Consider the following 25,332-nt stretch of genomic DNA (forward strand, 5'->3'; position numbering starts at 1 on the left):
TATTGTACAGATCAATAAAAACTAAGAAGGCTATTAAAATGATCTTAGATTTGAGCATCTGTGGCCTCCATTTAAGAAAATTCTCAATTACCTAACATGTGTGACCCACCACCTGGATTCGGTCCTATGTTGCAAAATTTGAAATGTTTTTTTTTTTTACATTGGATAACAGTAGAGACTCAGAGCTAGAATCAAATGTCTCTTTTTTTATTTCATTTGTGGCAATACTTGGGAACAGACTTCCCCCCCAAAAAAGTTTTATTGCTGAATTCTGACCTGTTGCTTACCCCTGGTCTAGGCAATCTCAATCAAACACAGCTGAGGTATTTTTTATTATTTCAAATATTGTAGTAATTGAACCCAGGTCTGTAACAAATTCATTTTTGGGCGCTACTTTCCTGCAACTTTACTATCAATAACTGTAAATATAGGTTTTACAACATGAGGACACTGGGATTCCATTGAATAATTTAAAAAAAAAACATAGGCTGTGATTCAGTCTATAAAGCTGTCAACAATGCAGCTTTTAAAGGCAATGTTCCCGCGTTTGCAGTGATCGCATTCATGATAAATTCTGCAAATGCCGGCTCAATACGCAAGGTACATTTAAAGTCAGTGACAGTTACACCAGTCACTGTTCTATAAACTTGCTTGAATTGAAGTGTTTTCTTTTCAAGACTGGTGTGGTAATATGGAACACGCCAATGTGATTCTCACCAACATAGTCAAATGTACAGGCTTCAGTGTGTAATATCAGGGAATCATACAGTATATCTATTCGCTGTGTCTCAGCCTCTAACAAGCCATAAAAAATCTAAACAGTCAGGGAGCATTGAAAATCCCCCAAATAATAGACACAGGAGTATTTGTTTTTACAGTTTGGTGGTAAGCCACGAATGCGGCCCCTGGAGCAATATAAATTAGACACCTCTTGAGCTTGCTCTTGTTGAAGATGCTCTGTAACTTGTTTTTAACACTATCCCAGTGTTAGTGTGACCAAATTGTGCTCTTGTACCCTCCCTTTTAGGTCCTGTCAATCTGTCCCAAAGATATGCGAGCAGACATCTGTGTCCACCTTAATAGACAGGTGTTCAATGAGCACCCAGCATTTCGACTGGCCAGTGATGGCTGCTTGCGCTCTCTAGCGGTTGAGTTCCAAACCACACACTGCGCCCCAGGGGACCTCATATTCCACGCTGGCGAAAGTGTTGACACCCTTTGCTTTGTAGTATCCGGGTCATTGGAAGTTATTCAGGACGACGAGGTCATCGCCATTCTAGGTAAGCACCGCTGGGATCTGTGCCACCCCGGATTAATTCGGAATCAATTAATTATGTTTGTCTTACAATACCCTGATAGTGCTTTTCATTGAATGACAATCTATGAAATTGACATTTTGAAGCAATAGATCGATTTTTGTTATTATAGGGAAGGACAGTTATACTATGCTCTCAAGGCAAAGTTCAGCAGTGTTTAAAGGGATAGTTCACCCAAATGTCCTTACCCTGTAAGCTGTCTATTGACAAGGTATGAGAGAGAGCTATGTTTTATAAAAAAAATATATGTATTTCTTTATTTTGACAGGGAGTCATGTTGAGACAAAGGTCTATTTTTCAAATAATCTCTGCAGAATACAAAATACACATCAGTTACGAATACGAAAGGTAAGGGGGAACACTTCAGCATGTTTAACGGTAGCTCATGTGAGGTACACCAATCTGGCCACTGTTCCAAACGCTAACGTTTTACAATTTGTGGCACACATTGTCCAAATGAAAATAAGTAACTTCATTGAGCTATACAATCAATTTGACATACTTTAGGATAATTTGGACATTAAACTAGAAAATGCTGCTATACCTGCTGTCGTACCTTGTCCATAGACTGCTTACAGGGTAAGGAAACCAATGTGTAATTTTGGTGAACTGCCCCAATGTTCGCTGGCTTTGAACACAATCGGTTAAAAAGCCACTGATTACGGTGATTAGTCCACTCGAGCCGACTGTGTACTGTATTGTTGCTGGCTGTCTGTAGATGTGTTTGCTTGTCACTGATGGATTAATCAGAGTAACCAGAGTTTTTTTTAAATGTTGTGTTTAATGCCGGCGAACAGCTTTTTAAACACTTCCTATGAATTAGATTTTTTGAGAATCAACACAATAACCATTGAACAGCAGGGAATCTTCCTTGCATGAGTTACCTTTAAAACTCCCTGAAGTGTTCCCTCTACCAAGTTTTTTCTAGATTTTGAATTGTGGAATAACTACACACACAACAATCGCTTTGCTCTGTCATTGTGCTTAAAGGCCCAATGCCGCTGTTTTTATCTCAATATCAAATCATTTCTGGGTAACAATTAAGTAGAAACAAAAATAGCTTCTGAGCAAAGAACCATTTCTCAAGCAAGAATTTTGCTCTTAGAGTGGCCTGAGCAGGGAGGAGAAAACTGAAAACAAAATGTTATTGCCAGAGAGGTTTGGAACGCTGTTTGTTATTGGTCTATTAATGTGTTTGACTGCACCAGGCCTTTAAGTTTGAAAGGCTGGAGAGGGTGGCAAAGCAACACTTTTCCTTAAGTTACTTTGTTGATGATACTAACCACCTCATTTTATAAATGCAAACAGATAATTTGTCAGAGTAGGCACATTTGCTATTTAATGCAACAGTTTTTGTGACGATATTACACACTGAACATTAGATTTTGACATTTGTGTGCATTACATCATCAGGTACTGGTTTTTATCAGCACAAAGTCCGTTTGATGGAAACACACCACTGGTGGGAGAATTTGCATATTTTCTTTATTTTAGAATATTCGCATGAAAATCTGTTACCAATTGCAGGGAAACCTAACTAGTAACAAATTGTTTTTGGGTGTTTTTTTCCCAAAGTAATGCTACTTTTCCTGTTCCCCAGGTAAGGGAGATGTGTTTGGGGATGTCTTCTGGAAGGAAGCTAATCTGGCACATGCTTGTGCCAATGTGCGGGCTCTCACCTACTGCGACTTGCACGTAATTCGGAGAGATGCTCTGCTGAAGGTGTTGGAGTTCTACACGGCTTTTGCCAACACATTCTCCCGCAACCTAATTCTCACCTGCAATTTGCGCAAACGGGTAAGGAATATGCACATTCATTAACACAACAGACAAGACAGCAGCACACCTGATTCCTATCTCAGCTGGTGGAACGTTTTATATTGCAATTCAGCTTCTGCACATTTAGAGTTTTTGGGGCAGGTTCAGTTGATCATTTCATATTTATGTGTGTGTGTGTAAGGGTGTGTGTGGTGTGTTGGCGGGGGGGGGGGGTGCATGAATGCGCTTCATTGTTTAATTCCTCTCCCTTACAGAACACTGTTATGAGAAAATCAAAACTGTTTTAAATTTTTTTTTAACCACATTATGAAGTTTGAGTGACTTAGGCTGAAGTGAGCACATTTACTGTAGGTGAACTCAGTCTAAGGTGTCCAGAATGTGTACTCTCTCTTCCTGTCAATGTCTTTCTTCATGTCTCATGTCTCCTTTCCTAAGACATTCTACTCGAGCATGAATGCATTGAGTTTATGTTTTCAAATTGAGGTCCATGAACGATTCAAAAATAATCAATGAATGTCAGAAAGCCTGCAGTATTACGAGTGTGTGTCACATTGGAAGAGAGACCATTTAACTTGTCAAAAATACTTCCCAGGGATACTGTTTGGTCTGAGTTGGTCTGTGTAATTCAATCCGGGTGCATTTAACTATTTTCTACAATATACTTTCACAGGTCTGTTTGATTTCCACAGAAGCATGTCTTGGGAGGAGGGAGTTGACATTTGATATAGAAATGGTCAGTGCTGTGGTTTGTAGATGACCTCGCTAAGTCAGTCATGACAGCAAACCTGGCTGAAAAGTTCATGAGTGTAGCCAGTGTTGGCTTTGGGATTTCTAAATCTGAGTCAACTTCCACCAACTCGGACATGCTGCTGTACAAATCAAACACACTAGTGGAAAACTTGTATAAACAGGAGACAAAGGGCTGTGAGACATGGGTTTGATTCTAGACACATGAAAAGTGGGATGTATACAGAGGGTACGGGGCAACAGAAGACAAACAGCAGAGGGACTAATGACCTTGGAGATGGGAAAAGGGCCGATAAACCAGGGGGAAAGTTTGCGGGACTCCACCCGGAGGGGCAGATCCCGGGTGGACAGCCATACCTTCTGCCCGAGACGATACCGGGAAGCCAGGGTCCAGTGGCGGTCCGCTTGTTGTCAATACCTGGAGATGGTCTTGAAGGGCCGACCGGGCTCTCTTCCAGGTATGACGACAGTGGTGGACAAACATCTGGGCTGAAGGTATGCCGACCTCTTCCTCTTGCTCAGGGAAGAGTGGGGGCTGATCACCCTGGGAACGCTCAAAGGGCGAGAGACCTGTGGCAGAGAAAGGAAGGGTGATGCAGGAGTATTCGACCCACACTAGTTGCTGGCTCCAGTCGGTGGGGTTAGTGGGGACCGAGGCAGCGAAGAGTCGTCTCCAGGTCTTGGTTCGCTCGCTCCCTCTAGGTTGGCTCGCTCCAACGAGATCTTGGTTGGCTTGTTGGACTGGGGGTGGAACCTTGAGGACAGGCTGGCTGACGGGACGAGAGCTGAGGACCCTGGTGAGAGACCATGTCCACTGGGAGTCCATGGATCCAGAAGATGTGCTGCACCATGAGCTGGGCTGTCTCTTTGGCAGAGGGTAGCTTGGGGTGAGGAATGAAGTGGGCGGCTTAAAACCGGTCCACTACTGTCTGTCAGGATGGCAGTGTTGCCATCAGACAAGGGGAGACCCATGACAAAGTCCAGGGATATGTGAGACCAGGGATGGTGAGGGACAGGCAGAGGTTGAAATAGACCAGCCGGTGCTTGCCGAGGAGTCTTGTTCTGCACACAGATCGTGCATGCGGTGACAAATGTCAGGAACCATGGTAGGCCACCAAAAGCATTGTTGCACAAAGGTCAGGGTCCAACGGGAGCCCGGGTGGTAGGCAAGCCTGGAAGAGTGGGCCCACTCCAGGAACGAGGAGAGGACCCATCAGGAACAAACATCCAGTTATCTAGCCCCCCCCCTCTCATCGGCCCCGGAGTCGATGAGTACCCGTAGAGATTTTGACTGGCTCCCCCATACCAAAATAGCATGAAAAGGGGTGCGAGTAAGGGGAGAGAGTACTCGCTCCTACTGTTGAGCCTGGTCTTTTAGTGGACAGGTGGAGACGAAATGACTAGTCCTGCAATACAGGCAATTCTTAGTGTGAAGCCTGTATTCGTCTGGAGACAGCCTAGCTCTGCCTAGTTGCTTTGGCTCTGGAAGAGGTGAATCGGCAGACTTCGGAGACTCTCATGGGAACTCTGGTAGCCTCGGGTTCTCTCAGCAACGGTGCTGTCGGGGCCTTTCGGGATGCCTCGGAGGCGAGGTGGAATCCTTGGGCAGGCAAGTGAAATTGAATCTCCTCTTTTTCCTTCGTTCCCATAGTTGTCCATCGAGCCAAATGGTCAAGGCGATGAGCGAGTCGAGATCTGTCAGTAGTTCCCGGGCTGCGAGCTCATCCTTTAATTCCTCCGAAACGCCGCGCAGGAACATGTTGAACAGCGCTTCAGGGTTCCAGGCATTCTCAGCTGCCAACATGCGGAAATCCCCCTTATAGTCTGCCACATTGCGGGAGTCTTGCCGAAGCTGGAGTAACTTCTGTGCAGCCTCTCTCCGGGACAATGGAGCATCGAAAACCATCTTTACCTCCCCCACCATCTCCTCCAGACTGAAGCATGCGGACAACTGTTGTTCCTATACTGCCGTAGCCTAGGCGAGAGCCCTCCCGGACATCAGCGTGATGAGGTACGCTATCTTAGAGCGGTCCGAGGGGAAGGAGGAGGGCTGCAGCTCGATGATGAGGGAACACTGAGGAGAAACCCCTGACAAGTGCCGACTCTCCATCAAGGTGTTCTGGGGAGGAAAGTGGGGTTCCCGGGAAACCGGGGTGGCCAGGGAGGCGGAGCTGCTAACAGCCGGGTTACTGAGGTGCTGGGAGGTAACCGTTGTGGTAGGCTCCCTAACAGAAAACCTGCGGAATTGCTCCAGCAATGTGTTCAACACTAGGTCATGTTGTTCGGCCAAGGTCTGGAACCCTTCCATGAGACCATGAAGCAACTCCTTGTGCATTCCAATGGTGGCTCCTTGGGAGGAGATGGCGTTGTCTGTAGATTTCTGAGGAAAAAAAAAACATTTTAATCCATTTTAGAATAAGGCTGTAACGTAACAAAATGTGGAAAAAGTCAAGGTTTCTGAATACTTTCCGAATGCACTGTATCTACTACTGTATCTACTACTGTATCTTGCATTTTGTTTCACTGATTATTTATACACTGGATTCTCAACATAGCTCACTGTAATATATCTACTGCTGTGTTATTCTTAGTATATATTTTTGGTGTATATATGCATAGATTGCATTTCGATAGCAAAAAGCGGGAGAACGGGAAAAATGCTGGTTGACTTGGAAAATCATACAAGACGAACTGGCACAGAGAGACAGGAATCACAAGGATAAATACACTGGGGAAAATCAGCGACACCTGGAGGGGGGTAGAGACAATCACAAGGACAGGTGAAACAGATCAGGGCGTGACAGATATTTGGGTTGTCAACTGGATTCGTTATGACATTCTTGATGATTATTTGTGCACTTTTTTTTTACATTTTAGTTGCACTGTTAGGAGCTAGTAACACGAGCATTTCGCTGCACCCGCTTTAACACATGCTAAACTGTGTACGCCACCATTAAACTTTGATTTGATTAAACCTGCTCCATACATTCCATTATAATGTAGTAAAATCCCATGTTGGGTTTATTGAGGCCAATTATATTACTTGATACAGACCAATCTGCTATGGTCCCATTGTAAGAATACATTTTAATTTTGAGTAATTATGTGTTACGATATGCATTCCTATGGAATTTTACAACTCAAAATTGAATCTTCAAACATATAAAATGGATATTTACATTGACAACTGCGGCCTCTGATTGGCTGAATTCGAATGACTGCTGCACATGCTGCCACTTTTTTGAACAGATTAAATTATACTATTTAGAAGGAGCAGCCAGCACCAGGGAGAACGGTTGGCACCAGTTACTACAGCTACCAAGTCATATGGCCCTCATATTTCTACAATGTATTTTCTTAAACCTAACCCTAACCTTAACCCTAATATTAACCACACTGCTAACCTTATGCCTAACCTTAAATTAAGACCAAAAAGGTAACGTTTGTTTTCATTCATTTTTACGATTTAGCCAATTTTGACTTTGTGCTTGTGGAAACCAGGGAGAACGCAACAAGCATGCAGATGCAATAAGTGAAAATACATTGTCTAACTGGAGATAGCTAGTTAACATAATGTCACAAAGCATGATGCTCTAGCCAGTTAACTTTCATTCAGAAATTATTTTATATTTCCCGATTTAGTCAGATATTTGTTTAGAAAGACTAGCTAGCAAGCTTCATAAGCTATGCTTATCAATGGTTAATTTGACCCAAAAAAAAGACCAAACTATTTATCAATGTTTCTCAAAATTACTGTATCTGGCTAATTTATTTAATCGTGCTTTGTGATACACCCCGTTTTATGCTGTTTTAGTCCACACAACATGTGGCCTGATCACCTTCAGTAGAACCTGATGAAAAACACGGGGAAGCAAAATTTGCCATGCTTTTTCGTTGCGATGAGCTACCCAATGGGATGGACCATTCTTTTCTCTGCAATACATTTTTTTTTTACTTAACTGGAAATCAAATGATCCATCATTGTTAAGACAGTGGAGGAATTAAATGCATTATTATTTAATATTGAAAAAAAGTGGGCCACTCTATGCCGTATGGCAGCCACAAGATGGGTGTGGAAACTGAGGGAACATGTATGATCTCTTTAATGTTTGTTGAAATGTATGCATGTCTGAGGTGGTGGTTTTTGTCTTTATTCATATTTTTTATGTTGGCTGGGTATTAAGTCCTAGTTTAGTGGATCCATGTCTGTGAAATGTTAAGTTGCCTATGTCTATAGTAAAAATAAATAAATATTTTTATATTTGGTATAATAATAATTTGCAATGCTCGCGCACAAAACTTGGCCGTACTGTGCCTTCCCCGTGGCCTCTGCAATGGATTATTCTAGGCACGAATCAGACAATTGCCGCGTGTGCTATGAAAAATAAATACATTTGTGACCACTCTACTAAAAACAATCTCAGCCGACCAACAGCCTATCGACCAAACAATCGACCAGTCGACTAAATGGGGTCAGCCCTGTTTCAAACAGAACCTATTTCAAAGGAAACAAGAACTCATTGAGATCAGGTGTGGATAATTAGTGTGTGGGTCTAACACACTTAGCAAGATAGAGGATAGAGAGAGTTCTATTCATACTGAGAACAAAATGTATATGACAATACCAGTCAAAAGTTTGGACACACCTACTCATTCAAGGGTTTTTCTTTATTTTTTTTATTTTCTAAATTGTAGAATAAAAGTGAAGACATCAAAACTATGAAATAACACATATGGAATCATGTACTACCCAAAAAGGTGTAGCCACCCTTTGCCTTGAGTGCTTTGCACACTCTCAGCATTCTCTCAACCACCTTCACCTGGAATACTTTTCCAACAGTCTTGATTGGGTTTAGATCGGGTGATTGTGGAGGCCAGGTCATCTTATGCAGCACTCCATCACTTTCTTTCTTGGTAAAATAGCCCTTACACAGACTGGAGGTGTTGGGTCATTGTCCTGTTGAAAAACAAATGATAGTCCTACTAAGTGCAAACCAGATGGGATGGTGTATCGCTGTAGAATGTTGTGGTAGCCATGTTACATAAATGTGCCTTGAATTCTAAATAAATCAGTGTTACCAGCAACGCACCATCACCCTTCCTCCTCCATGCTTCACAGTGTGAACCACACATGCGGAGATCATCCGTTCACCTACTCTGCGTCTCACAATGACACGGCGGTTGGAACCAAAAATCTAAAATTTGGACTCATCAGACCAAAGGACAGATTTCCACCTGTCTAATGTCCATTGCTCGTGTTTCTTGGGTCAAGCAAGTCTCTTCTTCTGATTGGTGTCCTTTAGTAGTGGTTTCTTTGCAGAAATTTGACCATGAAGGCCTGAATCACAGTCTCATCTGAACAGTTTATGTTGAGATGTGTCTGTTACTTGAACTCTGTGAAGCATTTATTTGGGCTGCAATCTGAGGTGCAGTTAACTCTAATGAACTTATCCTCTGCAGCAGAGGTAACTCTGGGCCTTCCTTTCCCGTTGCGGCCCTCATGAAAGCCAGTTTCATCATAGCGCTTGATGGTTGTTGGGACTGCACTTGAAGAAACTTTCAAAGTTCGTGAAATTGTCCATATCGACTGACCTTCATGTCTTAAAGTAATGATGGACTGTCATTTCTCTTTGCTTATTTGAGCTGTTCTTGTCATAATATGGACTTTGTCTTTTACCAAATAGGGCTGTCTTCTGCATACTCCCCCTACCTTGTTACAATACAACTGATTGGCTCAAATGCATTAAGCAGGAAAGAATTTCCACAAATGAACTTTTAACAAAGCACATCTGTTGTTTGAAATGCATTCCAGGTGACTATCTCATGAAATTGGTTGAGAGAATTCCAAGAGTGTGCAAAGCTGTCATCAAGGCAAAGGGTGGCTACGTTGAGGAATCTCAAATATAAAATATATTTTGATTTGTTTAACACTTTTTTGGTTACTACATGATTCCATGTGTTATTTCATAGTTTGATGTCTTCACTATTATTCTACAATGTAGAAAATAGTCAAAATAAAGAAAAACCCTTGAATGAGTAGGTGTGTCCAAACTTTTTATTGGTACTGTATATGTTTTTAAATAATATTCTTAGAACGTTCTCTGAACTTTACTAAATTTCTCTTGTGTGTTTTTATAGAACGTTTTAACGTTCTCTGAACAATTTGAGAACATGACTTTAAATAGAATCATGAGAGAACCTGTAGGAAAGGTTATGCTGAAGTAATGAAATTTCCACAGAAGAACATTGTTTCTTAAAGTTCTCTGAACTATTTGAGAACATTGTCAATGTCAAACCAGTGGGAGAATATTCCTAGAACATTACCAACATTTACATGAAATGTAACCACATTTGAACTTTTAGGAAATGTTCAGTTAAAGTAATGACATTTCTTTTGTTAAGTTCCTTAAATGTGCTGAGAATGTTTCAAAGCTAAGCAACTATCCTGCATCCTTCCCTGAACAACCATGCTCTCATCAAGCTTTAAGAAAAATACGCTATACAGTGCATTCGGGAAGTATTCAGACCCCTTGACTTATTCCACATTTGTTACATTACAGCCCTATTCTAAATTGATTAAATTGGGGTTGTCCCTCATCAATCTACACACAATACCCCATATATATGGAGTATTGTATTATATTTTTTTGCAAATGTATTTAAAATAAAAAATGGAAATAATACATTTACATACGTATTCAGACTCTTTCCTCAGTACTTTGTTGAAGCATGTTTGGTAGCGATGAAAGCCTCGAGGCTTCTTAGGTATGATGCTACAAGCTTGGCACACCTGTCTTTGGGGAGTTGCTCCCATTCTTCTCTGAAGATCCTCTCGAACTCTGTCAGGTTGGATAGGGAGCGTCGCTGCTCAGCTATTCTCAAGTCTTTCCAGAGATGTTCGATTGGGTTCAATTCAGGGCTCTGGCTGGGCCACTAAAGGACATTGAGATTTGTCCCGAAGACACTCCTGCATTGTCTTAGCTGTGTGATTAGGGTTGTTGTCCCCTTGGAAGGTGAACCTTTGCCCCAGTCTGAAGTCCTGAGCACTCTGGAGCAGGTTTTTGTTACGAATCTCTCTGTACTTTGCTCCGTTCATCTTTGCCTCGATCCTGACTAGTCTCCCAGTCCCTTCCGTTGAAAAACCTCCCCACAACATGATGCTGCCACCACAATGCTTCACTGTAGGGATGGTGCCAGTTGTCCTCCAGACGTGACACTTGGCATTCAGGCCAAAGAGTTCAATCTTGGCTTCATCAGACCAGAGAATCTTGTTTCTCAAGGTCTGAGAGTTCTTTAGGTGCCGTTTGGCAAACACCAAGCGGGCTGTCATGTGCCTTTTACTGAGGAGTGGCTTTTGGCTGGCCACTCTACCATAAAGGCCTGATTGGTGGAGTGCTAGGAAGATGGTTGTCCTTCTGAAAAGTCATCCCATCTCCATAGAGGAACTCTAGAGCTCGATCAAGGTGACCACCGGGTTCTTGACCAAGTCCCTTCTCCCCCAATTGCTCAGTTTGGTCAGGCAGCCAGCTTTAGGAAGAGTCTTGGTGGTTCCAAACTTCTTCCATTTAAAAATGATGGAGGCCACTGTGTTCTTGGGGACTTTCAATGTTGCAGAATTTGTTGGGGTACCCTGACATGCACTGTCAACTGTGGGACCTTATATAGACAGGTGTGTGCCTTTCCAGATCATGTCCAATCAACTGAATTTACCACAGGTAGACTCCAATCAAGTTTTAGAAACATATCAAGGATGATCAATGGAAACAGGATGCACCTGAGCTCAATTTTGAGTCTCATTGCAAAGGGTCTGAATACTTTTGTAAATAAGTTATTTCTGATTTTTATTTGTAATACATTTACAAACCTGTTTTCGCTTTGTCATTATTGGGTATTGTTAGATTGATGAGGAAAAAACCAAATCAATTTTAAAATAAGGCTGTATCATAACAAAATTAGAAAAGTGTCAAGGGGTCTGAATACTTTCCGAATGCACTGATCTAAGTAATACTGTATATAATCAAAGCATCGCTAAGGGCAGCACAGAAACCCAGAGTCAAAAAGGGTCCAGAGATGGAGAAAATGAGGATGGAGACGATTTCATTATATGTACGCCCATCAGAGATATATTACTCAATATCCTATCACAGATGTCACGTCTGTGAATTGCTGGATATTTCAGTAGGCCAGTAACAAGAGCTTTGCTGTTTTGGACCCAATAACGGACAAGGAAAAATTTGGCGAGAGTGAGCTGGCAACTGGAGGGTTGCTGGAATCAGAGTTTCAGGTGCCACCTTCTGCCTTTTGCCCTTGAGCAAGTAATTTAACTATCTAATCTGCTCCAGGGGCACTGTTCTGCGGCTGACCCATACTGCTTTCAGCCTCCTGGTGTGCGTGTGTTTGGCGGGGTCAGGGGAGGCATAGCTCTGCGAATCTTGACTGCACAAAATCTATTATTAGGCAGGGAATACTATTTGTAGATCAGTGATTCTACACCTCACTTTGCTCAAAATGATCCTCTCCAATGGACTCAAAACTTGTAGCATAAAAAGTGTCAATTAGGGGCAGTTAAATGGGAGAGTCAATGGGGCGGCAGGTAGCCTAGTGGTTAGAACTTTGGGCCAGTGGACGAAAGGTTGATTGAATCCCCGAGTTGACAAGGTAAAAATCTGTCGTACTGCCCCTGAACAAGGCAATCAACCCACTGTCCCCCGGTTGGCTGTCATAAGAATGTGTTCTTAACTGACTTGCCTAGTTGAATAAAGTTACAAAAAACTACCATGAAAGTGTGCTGCATTCATGACCAAGTGGGAATTTATCACATACGACTGGGACAAATCCCCATGAACAGCCTTCTAACTGGTAATTAGTAGTGAGAAACTCGTCTGTTTTTCCTGAGCAATGTTCCCTCTAATCTGCGGGAACGCAACTCCCCGGGACTGCCGCACAGAAGAAATATCAACCTGCACGAGATTGAACTACTTCACTCAACTGTCTAGAGTTTTCCCCTTTAGTGAACACACTACGTTTCCCTTTACTGTGAGAATTGTGATGGAATCAATCAATATCATCCACTTTCAATGCAACATACCGAAACAGAACAAACTATGCAAGATTTTGTTCGCAGAACTAACTATGCAAGAGCAGGATTCTATTGCATTGACACTCAAGACTCAGACCGTACTCTACACAGACCAGTGCAGAAAAAACAATCAGAGCTACAGTAGGACTATATGCAAATAGACCATTGCCATATATGGATCTGTGCCATTCACGTTGAACGGGACTGTGTTTACAGCATGAGCGGTCATTTTTTGAGATCAAAGCGAGAGCTGCATGTAGCCAACTGTGCACATTTGTTCTTATCCTTTGTACATTTCTAGACGTTTTTCACAAGTGAGTATGAAAATAGCTTTTTTTGTCTTAAAGGGGCATTGTTGTATTTTTAAAAAGGCTTGAAGAAGCTAAATAGCCAATAGACAGAGGGTAGCATGATTTTGTCTGATTCTCTGTAATAATGGTATGGGAATAATAATGCATTTTATTTTGTAAAGTGGTTTCTTGCATCAAACAACAGTGGTCCTTTATATCTCAGTTTCGTAGAGCATGATGCTTGTAATGCCAGGGTAGTGTGTTCAATTCCCGGGTCCACCCATACATAAAATGTATGTATTGGGTCCGATCCTTAAGAGGTTTTAAAATGTTAAGGTATGCTTTTTCTCCATTTTGATGCTAAGCCACTCTGGTCAGCCTACGTTATGATCAAATAGCCACAGTACCTTACTTGACCACAGTCTAATACTGTAACTTAAAGAGAATACAGCCTCAGTGTTCACAGTAAACCGCCGCTGGAAGTTGCACAGAATTTTCACAATGTTCAAGTTTGTGCTCAGAAGACCTGAAATTTGCTCAGTGCCGGAAAAAAATAGAGGGAACATGGATCCTGAGTTCCCACTTCTCCCACATGGTGACCTCTGACGTCACCTACTAAGGAAATGACCTCGATAACATCAGTTTAGCAGTTAAATGCAACAACAAAACATTATTTATCAAAATAAATCAATTAATGTTTGTTTTTTCATTATAATTTCTTTACAAGAATGATAGCTGTACTTTTAGTTACGGCTTACGCAGATTGTTGGCCATTAGCCAATCAACGTTTCTCAAAGAGTTTTCCCAACCCATGTCCTGGCAGGCTTTTTTTGGCTCTTGGTAGGCCGTCATTGTAAATAAGAATTGGTTCTAAACTGACTTACCTAGTTAAATAAAAGTTCAATCAAAATAAATCAAAGCACGTGAATGCATCTAACTGGAATTTACAACTTCATAGGTGGTAAATTTCCACCTCCCAGTTGGTTACGAACGCAGCATTATGTAGAAAAGAATAGCAAATCCAAGATCAGAATTTTTTTGTTTCTGGACAGGACCTGGGCATCACTTCAACTCACTCACTCACTCACTTACTTACTTACCTTGGCATGTAATGGACAGCTATTAATAGGTTAATTAATAGACAATAGATTAATAGAATGGATTTAGAACTCTTATTTTGTAAGGGACATGAAGTATTTTTTTGCTTTATATGCAAAAACAAGCCATTTTTCAGTAGTTTCCAGTTTTATATACAAGAAAGAAAATAAGTGTTTTCTCGTTTCTGATTGCGCCGATTTAATGCAGAAACAAGTTATCCCAACGTAACCTTGGCAGCCACTGTCTTTTGATCTTTCTCTCTCCCACAGTTAGTCTCTAAAGCGACTAAGTAAAAACGTGGCAGTTTAATCCATTTGAAGTGGCAGGGGGGGCTGAATTTATTGTTTCCCAGGAGGCTCCCTGGTTGATGAGAAGTAACATGCAATGGCAGAACATGTAGGGGTGCTAAAAGACCATGAAGGGATAACCAGGGACAAGCACTGCTCTATTTTTACCTCTATTATAGTTTTTTCCAATTCTTTACACACTAAAACTGGCCCATGAAGCACAATGACCCAAGCCTGTAACTCATTTAGCAGAACCATACACCAAATCTGCAATACTACTGGCACATGTTTTGCTTTACACTCAGATTGCAATTCTATACCAAATATTTGACCAAACACAACACACAATTCTCTACCTTTGGCATAACCTTCACAGCTAAAATATCTTGTGTGCAAATGAAAAGCAACACTCTTCAACAAGCTAAGTTCAATTACCAATTGATCACTTTCACATGTGCAAACGTTAAATGCGTAAATGTTCACTTTGCAATCACACCCTTGGTATGGATAAAAAGGCCACAGGTGAGTACTTCTGTATTTCGAGAACAATGGAAGCAAAATTGGCAGAGAGAGATCGAGCTGGAGGTGGAGGTGCGGGTGGAGGTGGAGGTGGAGGTAGGGGTAGAGATGGAGGTGGAGGTAGAGGTGGAGGAAGACCGAGAAATTCGGGCGACCGTGGTGGACCATGTCGTCAACCATGGTTTGACCCTGAGAGAGGTTGGGCAGAGAGTGCAGCCCAATCTGAGCCGCTTCCCCGTAGTGTCCATCATCTGGACGTTCCAAAATGATAATAGGAATGTACTGCAGACATTGGACCTATCTGCTACTTTTACTACATGACAGTAGAACAACGTAAAGCACAGTAAAGACGGTAGATTCCAATACATAATGTAAGGAGAAACAAAGTCCATGTTTCATGTACTGTATGTATGAAATTGAGAGCCATATGACTTTGTAACATGTTTATCTTTTATACTGTATTACTGTCGTGTTCACTGTACTGTATGCTATTTTGTTGTTGTGGAACTGAAAGACGATCACCACTTGGAGGTAGAACGCGTCTATTTACAGACTAACAGGAGGCTGCCACTGTGCAAATGCCATAAGACTGCGGGAAATCCAACAACAGATTATTGAAAACCCTGCCATTTTCCAACCATAGCCTGCATCCTTAAGAAACACCATCTCCGAATGAAGCACATCTACAGAGTCCCATTTGAAAGGAATTCCCAAAGAGTGAAGGATAAACGGTACAAATATGTGCAAGTAAGTAATGTACTAGTATTACACTCTTGAAACATTGCCAGTGAACTTTACTATACAGCAATTCAAGTATTCACTGTCATTTCAGAGAATCATGGATTTGGATGCAAGTCCCATGCCCCAGGAAATCAAATTCATAGATGAGGCTGGATTCAATTTGGCGAAGACGAGGAGTAGAGGAAGGAACATCATTGGTCAACGTGCTATCATTGAGGTACCTGGCCAGTGCAGGGGAAATGTCACCATATATACAGCTATGAGCCACAATATGGTCCTCCATCGCCATGCCACCCTTGTGATCATACAACACTGCCCATCTCCTTAATTTCCTGAACACCTTACACAACAATCTTTTTCTATCGGGATGCTCAGGTCTACAACTGGTTCCGTGACCATCCTAGGATTACAATTCTCTATCACCCACCATATTCCCCATTTCTCAACCCCATTGACGAGTTGTTTTCAGCATGGCAGCGGTAGGCGTATGATCGCAAACCCCATGAACATATGGCCCTTCTCCAGGCAATGGAGGAGGCCTGTGGTGGCATTCCAGCAGAGCCCTGTCAGGGGTGGATGTGTAATGCCAGAAGATATTTCCCCCGCTGTCTGGTCAAGGAGAATATCACCTGTGATGTTGATGAAAATCTGTGGACGGACCAAAACAACAGACATGACTGATTTTGTATTTGTTTCTTGACCTATGATTTAGATTTGACAGTTTCTTTATCTATTCCATACGATTGATCTAACATACAGTACAGTAGTACAAATAGGACTATTTTTCTTCCTTTACATATGCAAAATATATTTACTGTATGTTTACATTTTTACTGTATGTGTGCTTACAGTTTCCTGTTTGACATGTTGAAATATAAAACATACATTTTTGCATTTCTATTCCTTTCTTGTATCATAGCAAAATTGTAATCTTTACAGTGAAATAGGTTCTGATAGTAGTGTTTTGAATATGTCACATTAGTGTGATCTGGGTTTCACTAAGTTAGATTCATTTGATGTGTGTGCCTCATTTGTATGCAGAGTTTAATTTTGAGCAGGACATGATTTTGATTAATGTGTTTTATTTTGCAAGATATCTGTGGGGTTTGGGGCTAACTGTTTCGTGTTGAGAGTTTTGAGTACCTGAGATGTAGCTTCAGCAAATGTGTGTTAACAATTGGTAAAAAGTGCCTAAAGGTTCCACAAAGATGGTGTGTGTTGGCAAGAGCAGTTACAATGACATTAGTTTGGGCAACACTGGACTGACAGTGAGAAAAACATTATTTGGAGTAGTAGCCTCTGTTTATTAACTTACATCAGAGTTTCAGATGCCACCTTCTGCCGTTTGTGCCCTTGAGCAAGGCATTTTACCCCCGCCCCTGGAGCATATTAGGGGTTTAGCCTGAGCCAGTGGAGGCCTACGCAAATCTTGATTTAACAAAATCTATTATTTGGCAGGGAATACTATTTGTATATCAGTGATTCTACACCTCACTCAAGATGATCCTCTGGGGCATCCCGAGTGGCGAAGTGGTCTAAGGCACTGCATCGCAGTGCTAGCGATGCCGCTAGAGAAGCTGGTTAGAGTCCAGGCTCTGTTGCAGCCGGCTGCGACCGGGAGACCCATGGGACGGCGTACAATAGGCCCAGCGTCGTCCGGGTTAGGGGAGGGTTTGGCCGGCATTGATGTTCCTGTCCCATTGCGCACTAGCGACTCGTGGCGGGTCAGGCACAATGCACGCTGACATGGTCGCCAGGTGTTCAGCGCTTCCTCCGACACATTGGTGCGGCTGGCTTCCGGGTTAAGCGGGCGTTGTGTCAAGAAGCAGTGCGGCTTGGCTGGGTTGTGTTTTGGAGGACGCGCGGCTCTCGACCTTTGCAGCGATGGAACGGGACTGTAATTACCAATTGGATACCACATAATTGGGGAGAAAAAGGGGTAATAAAAAAAATGATGATCCTCTACAACTGACTTGGAAGTAGTAGGAAAATAAGTATTTGTCAATTAGGGGAAGTTAATTTGAAGAATCAATGAAACCAACCATGGAAGTATATAGAAAAATAATAGGAAATCCAAGATCAGAATTTATGTTTCTGGACACGGCCTGGGTATCACAGCAGCTCACTCACTTATCTTAGCACTGTGGCACGGTATGGACAGCTAATAATAGATTCATTAATAGACAATAGATTAATAGAATGGATTTAGAACTCCTATTTTGTAAGGGACAGGAAATGTTGCCTGTGCATTTGGCCAATGACAGGCATTCCACATTTAACACCAACCCACATGTGAAAATCTAAATATCAAGTATTTGGGGGGTTTGTATGCAAAAACAAAAATGTTTCTGTTTTTCGATGTCTATCCAAGAAAAACGAAGTCCCCCCCCCCTGCTGTTCTCTCACTCCTGATTGCCTCGATTTAATGCAGAAAACAAATGATCCCAACTTACCCCTGGCAGCCACTATCTTTTGATCTTTCTCTCCTCCACTCTCAGTCTCTAAAGCTACTACACTCTTAGAGGATAAGGTGCTATTTAAAACCATAAAGGGTTCTTCTGTTGGCCCCATAGGAAAACCCTTTGAAGAACCCTTTTTGGTGTCAGGTAGAACCATTTTGGCTTCCATGTAGAACCCTTTCTCCAGAGTAGATAACAAGCAGTATGTGCTGCTCTATTTTTACCTCTATAGAGTGCCTGAAGGTCCCACCAAGATAGTCCAGTGTTGCCTGAACTGACAGTGAGAAAAACATTACTTGGAGTAGTGGCCTCTGTGTATTAACTTAAATGATAGATAAAGAAACGAGACCTAACACAAATTAAAAAATAAATCCCTCATAATGAGATGCCTCAGGTTCTATTGCGGTATTATCAAATACAATGATCCCAAATTGTTCCTAGAGAAGGTGCTCTTATCCTCGTTAATATAAAGAGTAGAAAGCCAAGGAGCAACTATGTGCCCACTCCAGTTTGTGAAGCTGGTCTGGTTATGCCTGCCTGGGTTATCAGTAAGAGGACTGAAAAATGTATTAACACCATCAAATTAATACTGTATGTAATCAAAGCATCACTAAGGGCAGCACAGAAACCCAGAGTCAAAAGGGTCCAGAGATGGAGAGAAGGGGGTGAAGACGATTTTATTACATGTATGTCTATCAGATATGCATTACCCAATAGCCTATCACAGATGTCACGTTGGGAGTCATCAGACGTTGCTGATGTCATATTAAATATGCCACTAGGTGTCAGTCTTTCATTGTTTAAACGCAAGGTGTTACCATTGTCACATATATATTTTGTTATATGCACAATCTCAACAGTTATTAGATCAAATGATCTATCATTTGCTATGATTGTATTTTCCTTTTACTTCAGGTGCATCAGCATTATGAGCATTATTATGAGATGTTTACCAGCAGATTTACACTGTGTGCAACAATATTGGCATAGTGCACTATGTGGAGATTGGAAATTACAGATCTGCTAAATCTGTAACTATCATAGATGTGCATTTTTGAACTTTTTCTCTCAATGCAATTTGGTGTCCGTCTGTAATGTCGCTAGACGTTAGTACTGAAAAATCTATAAACTTAAGTCTTATTTTGTTAACAGTGATTTGTTTTTCTCTAGGTCTATGCAGCACATGTTTATGCCTCTTCAGGTTTATATGTTAGCTTTAATTTGCAAGTAATGGCTAAAACTCTATCTAGTGAACATGCAATCAGTAACACTGCTCAGTTCAGTATGTGCATGAGTTGTTTTGGTGCTCTGTTTAGTTGCAAGTTGTTTTGTGTTCATCCCATTAAATTATAGCATTATATTTTTAATTGTATGGTGGTTGGAAAAACATGTCCTGCCAGAAGCGTAGTATATGCAAGACAGTATACTTGTGATTAAGGCATGTTCTGATTCACCAGCCTGTCCTTACTATCTCTCTTCCCCTCGCAATATCTCTGCAGATAATCTTCCGAAAGATCGCCGATGTGAAGAAGGAGGAGGAAGAGCGCCGGCAGCAGAAGAATGAAGTAATGCTCTCCATTCCTATTGACCACCCGGTTCGCAAGCTCTTCCAGAAGTTCAAGCAGCAGAAAGAGATTCGCATGCCAATCCAAGCTCAGCCTGACCTGGAGCGCAACCGGCTTCAGGTTGAGCACCACCACCCCCTTACCAATCTCCCACACCAACAATGTCAGACTCACCCCTTGCAGCACCAAAATGGCTCCCCGATGCAGAATGGGGCACCTGGCACAGGTGGAGGGACTACCAGCAGTGGATCCAGTGTAGTTACTGTCTCCCAGATCACCCCGTTGCAGAGTTCACTGGCCTATGTCCACATTGGGGAGCCCATTCACACTGGTTGTCACGAGGTCAAGGAGCTGAAGCCCAGTGTGGTGGACCAGAACTGCCTGAGGGTCACCAGTCTGGTACGGCCCAGGGGTGGAGGTGGTGGTCAAGGCTGGATGAGGTTTAAGAATGCTACAGTAGTAGTGCCACTGGCCCCCGATGAACTTGAAGGGCCACAGCAGAAAGAAGAGGAGGAATGGGGTAATGTGTCCCAATCCTCAGAACAGTTGACTGATGACAGCAAGAGCCAGGAGGCAGAAGGTGGGGAGAGCAGCAGCGGGGGTGGCGTCAGCAGCACAGGAGAGGGGGGCGACGAGAAGAGCGCACTCCACAAGACAGACTCCTGCGACAGTGGCATTACCAAGAGTGATCTTCGGATCGACAGGGCAGGGGACGCACCAAGCCCCTATGAGCGGAGTCCAATGGGGAGAAGTTCTTTTGAACACAGCCTCGGGGTTGGGAGTGTGGGTGTGCTTGGCCACCCCTTCCAACCCATGTCTGAACAGGTGCTGCTCCAGTCCACTCTCCAGGAGGCCAAGCTGGAGCTGAAGGGAGATATCCAGATGCTGAGTGGCCGTTTATCAACACTTGAAGCCCAAGTTAGTGAGATCCTCAGATTGCTGTCTGAGAAGAGGAGGCTCTCACTGCCACAGACCTCTACCCCCAAGGCTAAGATCAAATGCCAGGACATCTTCACCGTGTCAAGACCTGTCACACCGGACATTGAGAGAGACAATGGACCTTTTTGAATGACAAAAAAACATTGATGTATTTATTTGCGCCAACTTCCGTGCCCAATCTTTTTCTTTAATGGACAAGTTGAGGAAACTGGACACAGAATTTAGGTGGGAAATTGTTTTAGTGTAAATAACCATTTGCATGTCCAGCTGGATTCTGGCCTGCCAAAGATATTTTAAAGAAACCTTTGGATTGCAATTGCTTGTACATTTATGCAGTTGACTGCATGCATAAATTATTTAAAGATACAGATTTTTCACTGTACAGTATCTTCAGTACAGTAGCACAGGGATTTAACCGTTTTTGACTTTGTTGATGTACTTTCACATTGAGTCTGCTCTTCCCAGATCCAGTCTATAGACCTTCTATACCGAGCACAAACAGCAGTAAAGCAGTAAAGAGATTTGTAAGAGCTTGGGTCACATAAACAAACATGTTACCGAAAAAAACTTTCCTCATTTAGCAACTTCCCTCATTTAGGTTAATCATGGTTAATCTTTAGTTAGCATTTGAATCGGAAATTAAAGATTTCCATTTTGTTGACTTATTTTTGTGTTGGCAGCCCTGGATTTAAGGGTTGTTGTGATCACCCCATACAGAAGCAATCTGTCAATATAATAATGAACAATCTGACAATAAGAATCAGACAGAAGGCCCCCTAGTAGTTCAGAAGGTTGTAAATCACTGATTCATATCGTGATCCACTAGTAGGTCAGAAGATTGAAAATCACTGATTCATATTGTGATTGCAAAGTGCAATGCTTAGAGTAGTCAATAATCATCTTGTAGACTTCCTGGTTGTTATTACACAACTTTATAAGATCTAAAGCTGTTTTATTGATCAGATGTTCAACCTGACTGTACCGATTGACAGAAGGTTGGTTACCAGTGTGGTCCCAAAACAAAGAAATGCTTGATACACAGGTATAGTCTAACACTACAAACCTGTATTGATAAGATCTAAAGCTGTTGTAATTGATCAAATATTCAGTACATCAATGCAGACTGACATGAAAACAGGCCCTGTTTAGGCAAATAGCCTCTGTGACTGTCTAATTGACAGAATCAGAATCACCTTTATTCGCAAAAAAATAAATTTTGCTGTGGAAAACTTGATCCAAAGATTAAGGCAGAGATGATTTAATGATATAATAGAACAATATTTAATCAAACAGCTGCAAGGGAGATGTATCTCTGATTTCACAGGGAAGAACTCAAAGAGTAAATGGTTTCCATGTCCATTATATAGTGGGAGGTGAATAAACAGAATATGCAGGCAGACAAACAGAATATACTGTATGTACGTACACTATGAACAATGAAGCTAAAAACTACAGACTACACTATAAAACTACAAGCACATTATACAGTGCCTTGCGAAAGTATTCGGCCCCCTTGAACTTTGCGACCTTTTGCCACATTTCAGGCTTCAAACATAAAGATATAAAACTGTATTTTTTTGTGAAGAATCAACAACAAGTGGGACACAATCATGAAGTGGAACGACATTTATTGGATATTTCAAACTTTTTTAACAAATCAAAAACTGAAAAATTGGGCGTGCAAAATTATTCAGCCCCCTTAAGTTAATACTTTGTAGCGCCACCTTTTGCTGCGATTACAGCTGTAAGTCGCTTGGGGTATGTCTCTATCAGTTTTGCACATCGAGAGACTGAAATTTTTTCCCATTCCTCCTTGCAAAACAGCTCGAGCTCAGTGAGGTTGGATGGAGAGCATTTGTGAACAGCAGTTTTCAGTTCTTTCCACAGATTCTCGATTGGATTCAGGTCTGGACTTTGACTTGGCCATTCTAACACCTGGATATGTTTATTTTTGAACCATTCCATTGTAGATTTTGCTTTATGTTTTGGATCATTGTCTTGTTGGAAGACAAATCTCCGTCCCAGTCTCAGGTCTTTTGCAGACTCCATCAGGGTTTCTTCCAGAATGGTCCTGTATTTGGGTCCATCCATCTTCCCATCAATTTAACCATTTTCCCCTGCTGAAGAAAAGCAGGCCCAAACCATGATGCTGCCACCACCATGTTTGACAGTGGGGATGGTGTGTTCAGGGTGATGAGCTGTGTTGCTTTTACACCAAACATAACATTTTGCTTTGTTGCCAAAAAGTTCAATTTTGGTTTCATCTGACCAGAGCATCTTCTTCCACATGTTTGGTGTGTCTCCCAGGTGGCTTGTGGCAAACTTTAAACAACACTTTTTATGGATATCTTTAAGAAATGGCTTTCTTCTTGCCACTCTTCCATAAAGGCCAGATTTGTGCAATATACGACTGATTGTTGTCCTATGGACAGAGTCTCCCACCTCAGCTGTAGATCTCTGCAGTTCATCCAGAGTGATCATGGGCCTCTTGGCTGCATCTCTGATCAGTCTTCTCCTTGTATGAGCTGAAAGTTTAGAGGGACGGCCAGGTCTTGGTAGATTTGCAGTGGTCTGATACTCCTTCCATTTCGCTTGCACAGTGCTCCTTGGGATGTTTAAAGTTTGGGAAATCTTTTTGTATCCAAATCCGGCTTTAAACTTCTTCACAACAGTATCTCGGACCTGCCTGGTGTGTTCCTTGTTCTTCATGATGCTCTCTGCGCTTTTAACGGACCTCTGAGACTATCACAGTGCAGGTGCATTTATATGGAGACTTGATTACACACAGGTGGATTGTATTTATCATCATTAGTCATTTAGGTCAACATTGGATCATTCAGAGATCCTCACTGAACTTCTGGAGAGAGTTTGCTGCACTGAAAGTAAAGGGGCTGAATAATTTTGCACGCCCAATTTTTCAGTTTTTGATTTGTTAAAAAAGTTTGAAATATCCAATAAATGTCGTACCACTTCATGATTGTGTCCCACTTGTTGTTGATTCTTCACAAAAAAATACAGTTTTATATCTTTATGTTTGAAGCCTGAAATGTGGCAAAAGGTCGCAAAGTTCAAGGGGGCCGAATACTTTCGCAAGGCACTGTTACTATGCATGTAGAGATGAATAAAAAACCCGACCTAAGGTAAGTCTTCATGAGGTAATGATTAGCACAAATGTATTCTAAATTTGATATTATTGCGTGATTAAATCTGTGCCTTAGTTTCTCAATTACCACCTCCAGTACAACATGATTTAGTGATGCTTATAGACCAAATGGTAGTGTTTAGAATTTACTAAGCTGTTTAATGCAGAGGTTTTTAATACAAAGTGATTTCAACCATACACTCCCCTTAGTTTTTCGTTATACTAAAAATGTTTCATACAAAAATATTAATTCCAATTCTACAGAGATACAAAACTGTTTGTGGATTATGCTTGCATAGAGAGGAATTTCATGCATGTGCTTGAGATTTATTTTCCCAGATGGAAATGAATGGAAGCACCCTCATTGTTTACCATATCATATTGTTAGCTACCACTTTGTGTAGAGAGTGACCATGTCCACAACTGATTGAATGCATTTTGGAAAGTTGACATATCTACAGAAATTGCCTTGATAAGACACCTTATATAAAAAACACGAACACAGAGCCGACACTATATAAAGACTATGTAAGCATGCCTAGGCCAGATTCAAGATGCTGATTCAGTCCGCACACACATTTATTGTTTGTGTTTGCAAAAAATGTACAACTTTCATTAAAATCAGAATGACTTTGTTTTATCTTGTCTAATTACATGAATTAAAATGTTGTTAGCTGTTGCACAGGAACAATGTGATTTCTGCAGAATAAGTGTGATAGAATTCCCGACTATGGGTCATTCAGTGTGAATATAACGCTGTGCGCTGAGAGTCGGGAAGCAAGTTCAGGGAGTGAGTGTTTTAATAAAATAAACAGCAAGAAACACTACAGTACACAGACATGAAACTGAAACAGAAACAATCACGCCTGGGGAAGGAACCAAAGGGAGTGACATATATAGGGAAGGTAATCAGGGAAGTGATAGAGTCCAGGTGAGCGACACGTGACAGTTGTGCGCCATAACGAGCAGCCTGGTGACCTAGAGGCCGGAGAGGGAGCACAAGTGACAGTGAAACTGGAACAAAAATATACCATTGGGTTTTGGATATTTCTGAAATTTAGTTCATAGAAAGGTACTTTGAAGGAAAACATTTTGGCATATTTGACATTTGTTTGCTGAAGGATTATTGAGAAATTATTTTTGTTGGGACATTTGGTCTTTTCACGGCCTCATTTAAGACACATTTAGTCTGTATTGGTGTCATCTGAACCTTCACCGTGTGCTCTGAAATATGAGCAAGCACAATATTATTTCAAACAAAATGTTTGATTTTAGCCAGTTTTAGCTAATTAGACTTCTCTAGGATGTTGTTTCAACCAAATCATTTAGAAATGTGTTAGCTGGTCATATCCATATCACATATCCAGAATC

General features: G+C 41.7%; 1 protein-coding gene across 1 annotated transcript in view; it reads left to right on the forward strand.

Annotated features, from left to right (window-relative positions):
* kcnh5a (potassium voltage-gated channel subfamily H member 5a) overlaps positions 1 to 22,033 on the forward strand; it is a 76,935-nt gene extending 54,902 nt beyond the window's left edge. The window contains exons 6-8 of the mRNA XM_090183044.1: positions 1,028 to 1,280; positions 2,917 to 3,113; positions 19,815 to 22,033. Of these exons, the coding sequence (XP_090039170.1) occupies positions 1,028 to 1,280; positions 2,917 to 3,113; positions 19,815 to 20,948 (1,584 nt within the window). The 3' untranslated portion in view covers positions 20,949 to 22,033. The remainder of the gene's footprint in view (positions 1 to 1,027; positions 1,281 to 2,916; positions 3,114 to 19,814) is intronic.
* The last annotated feature ends 3,299 nt before the right edge of the window (positions 22,034 to 25,332 follow it).

This window comes from Oncorhynchus mykiss, chromosome 8 (assembly GCF_057628025.1).
Source record: "Oncorhynchus mykiss isolate SJ-2025 chromosome 8, ASM5762802v1, whole genome shotgun sequence".
Lineage (NCBI taxonomy): Eukaryota > Metazoa > Chordata > Actinopteri > Salmoniformes > Salmonidae > Oncorhynchus > Oncorhynchus mykiss.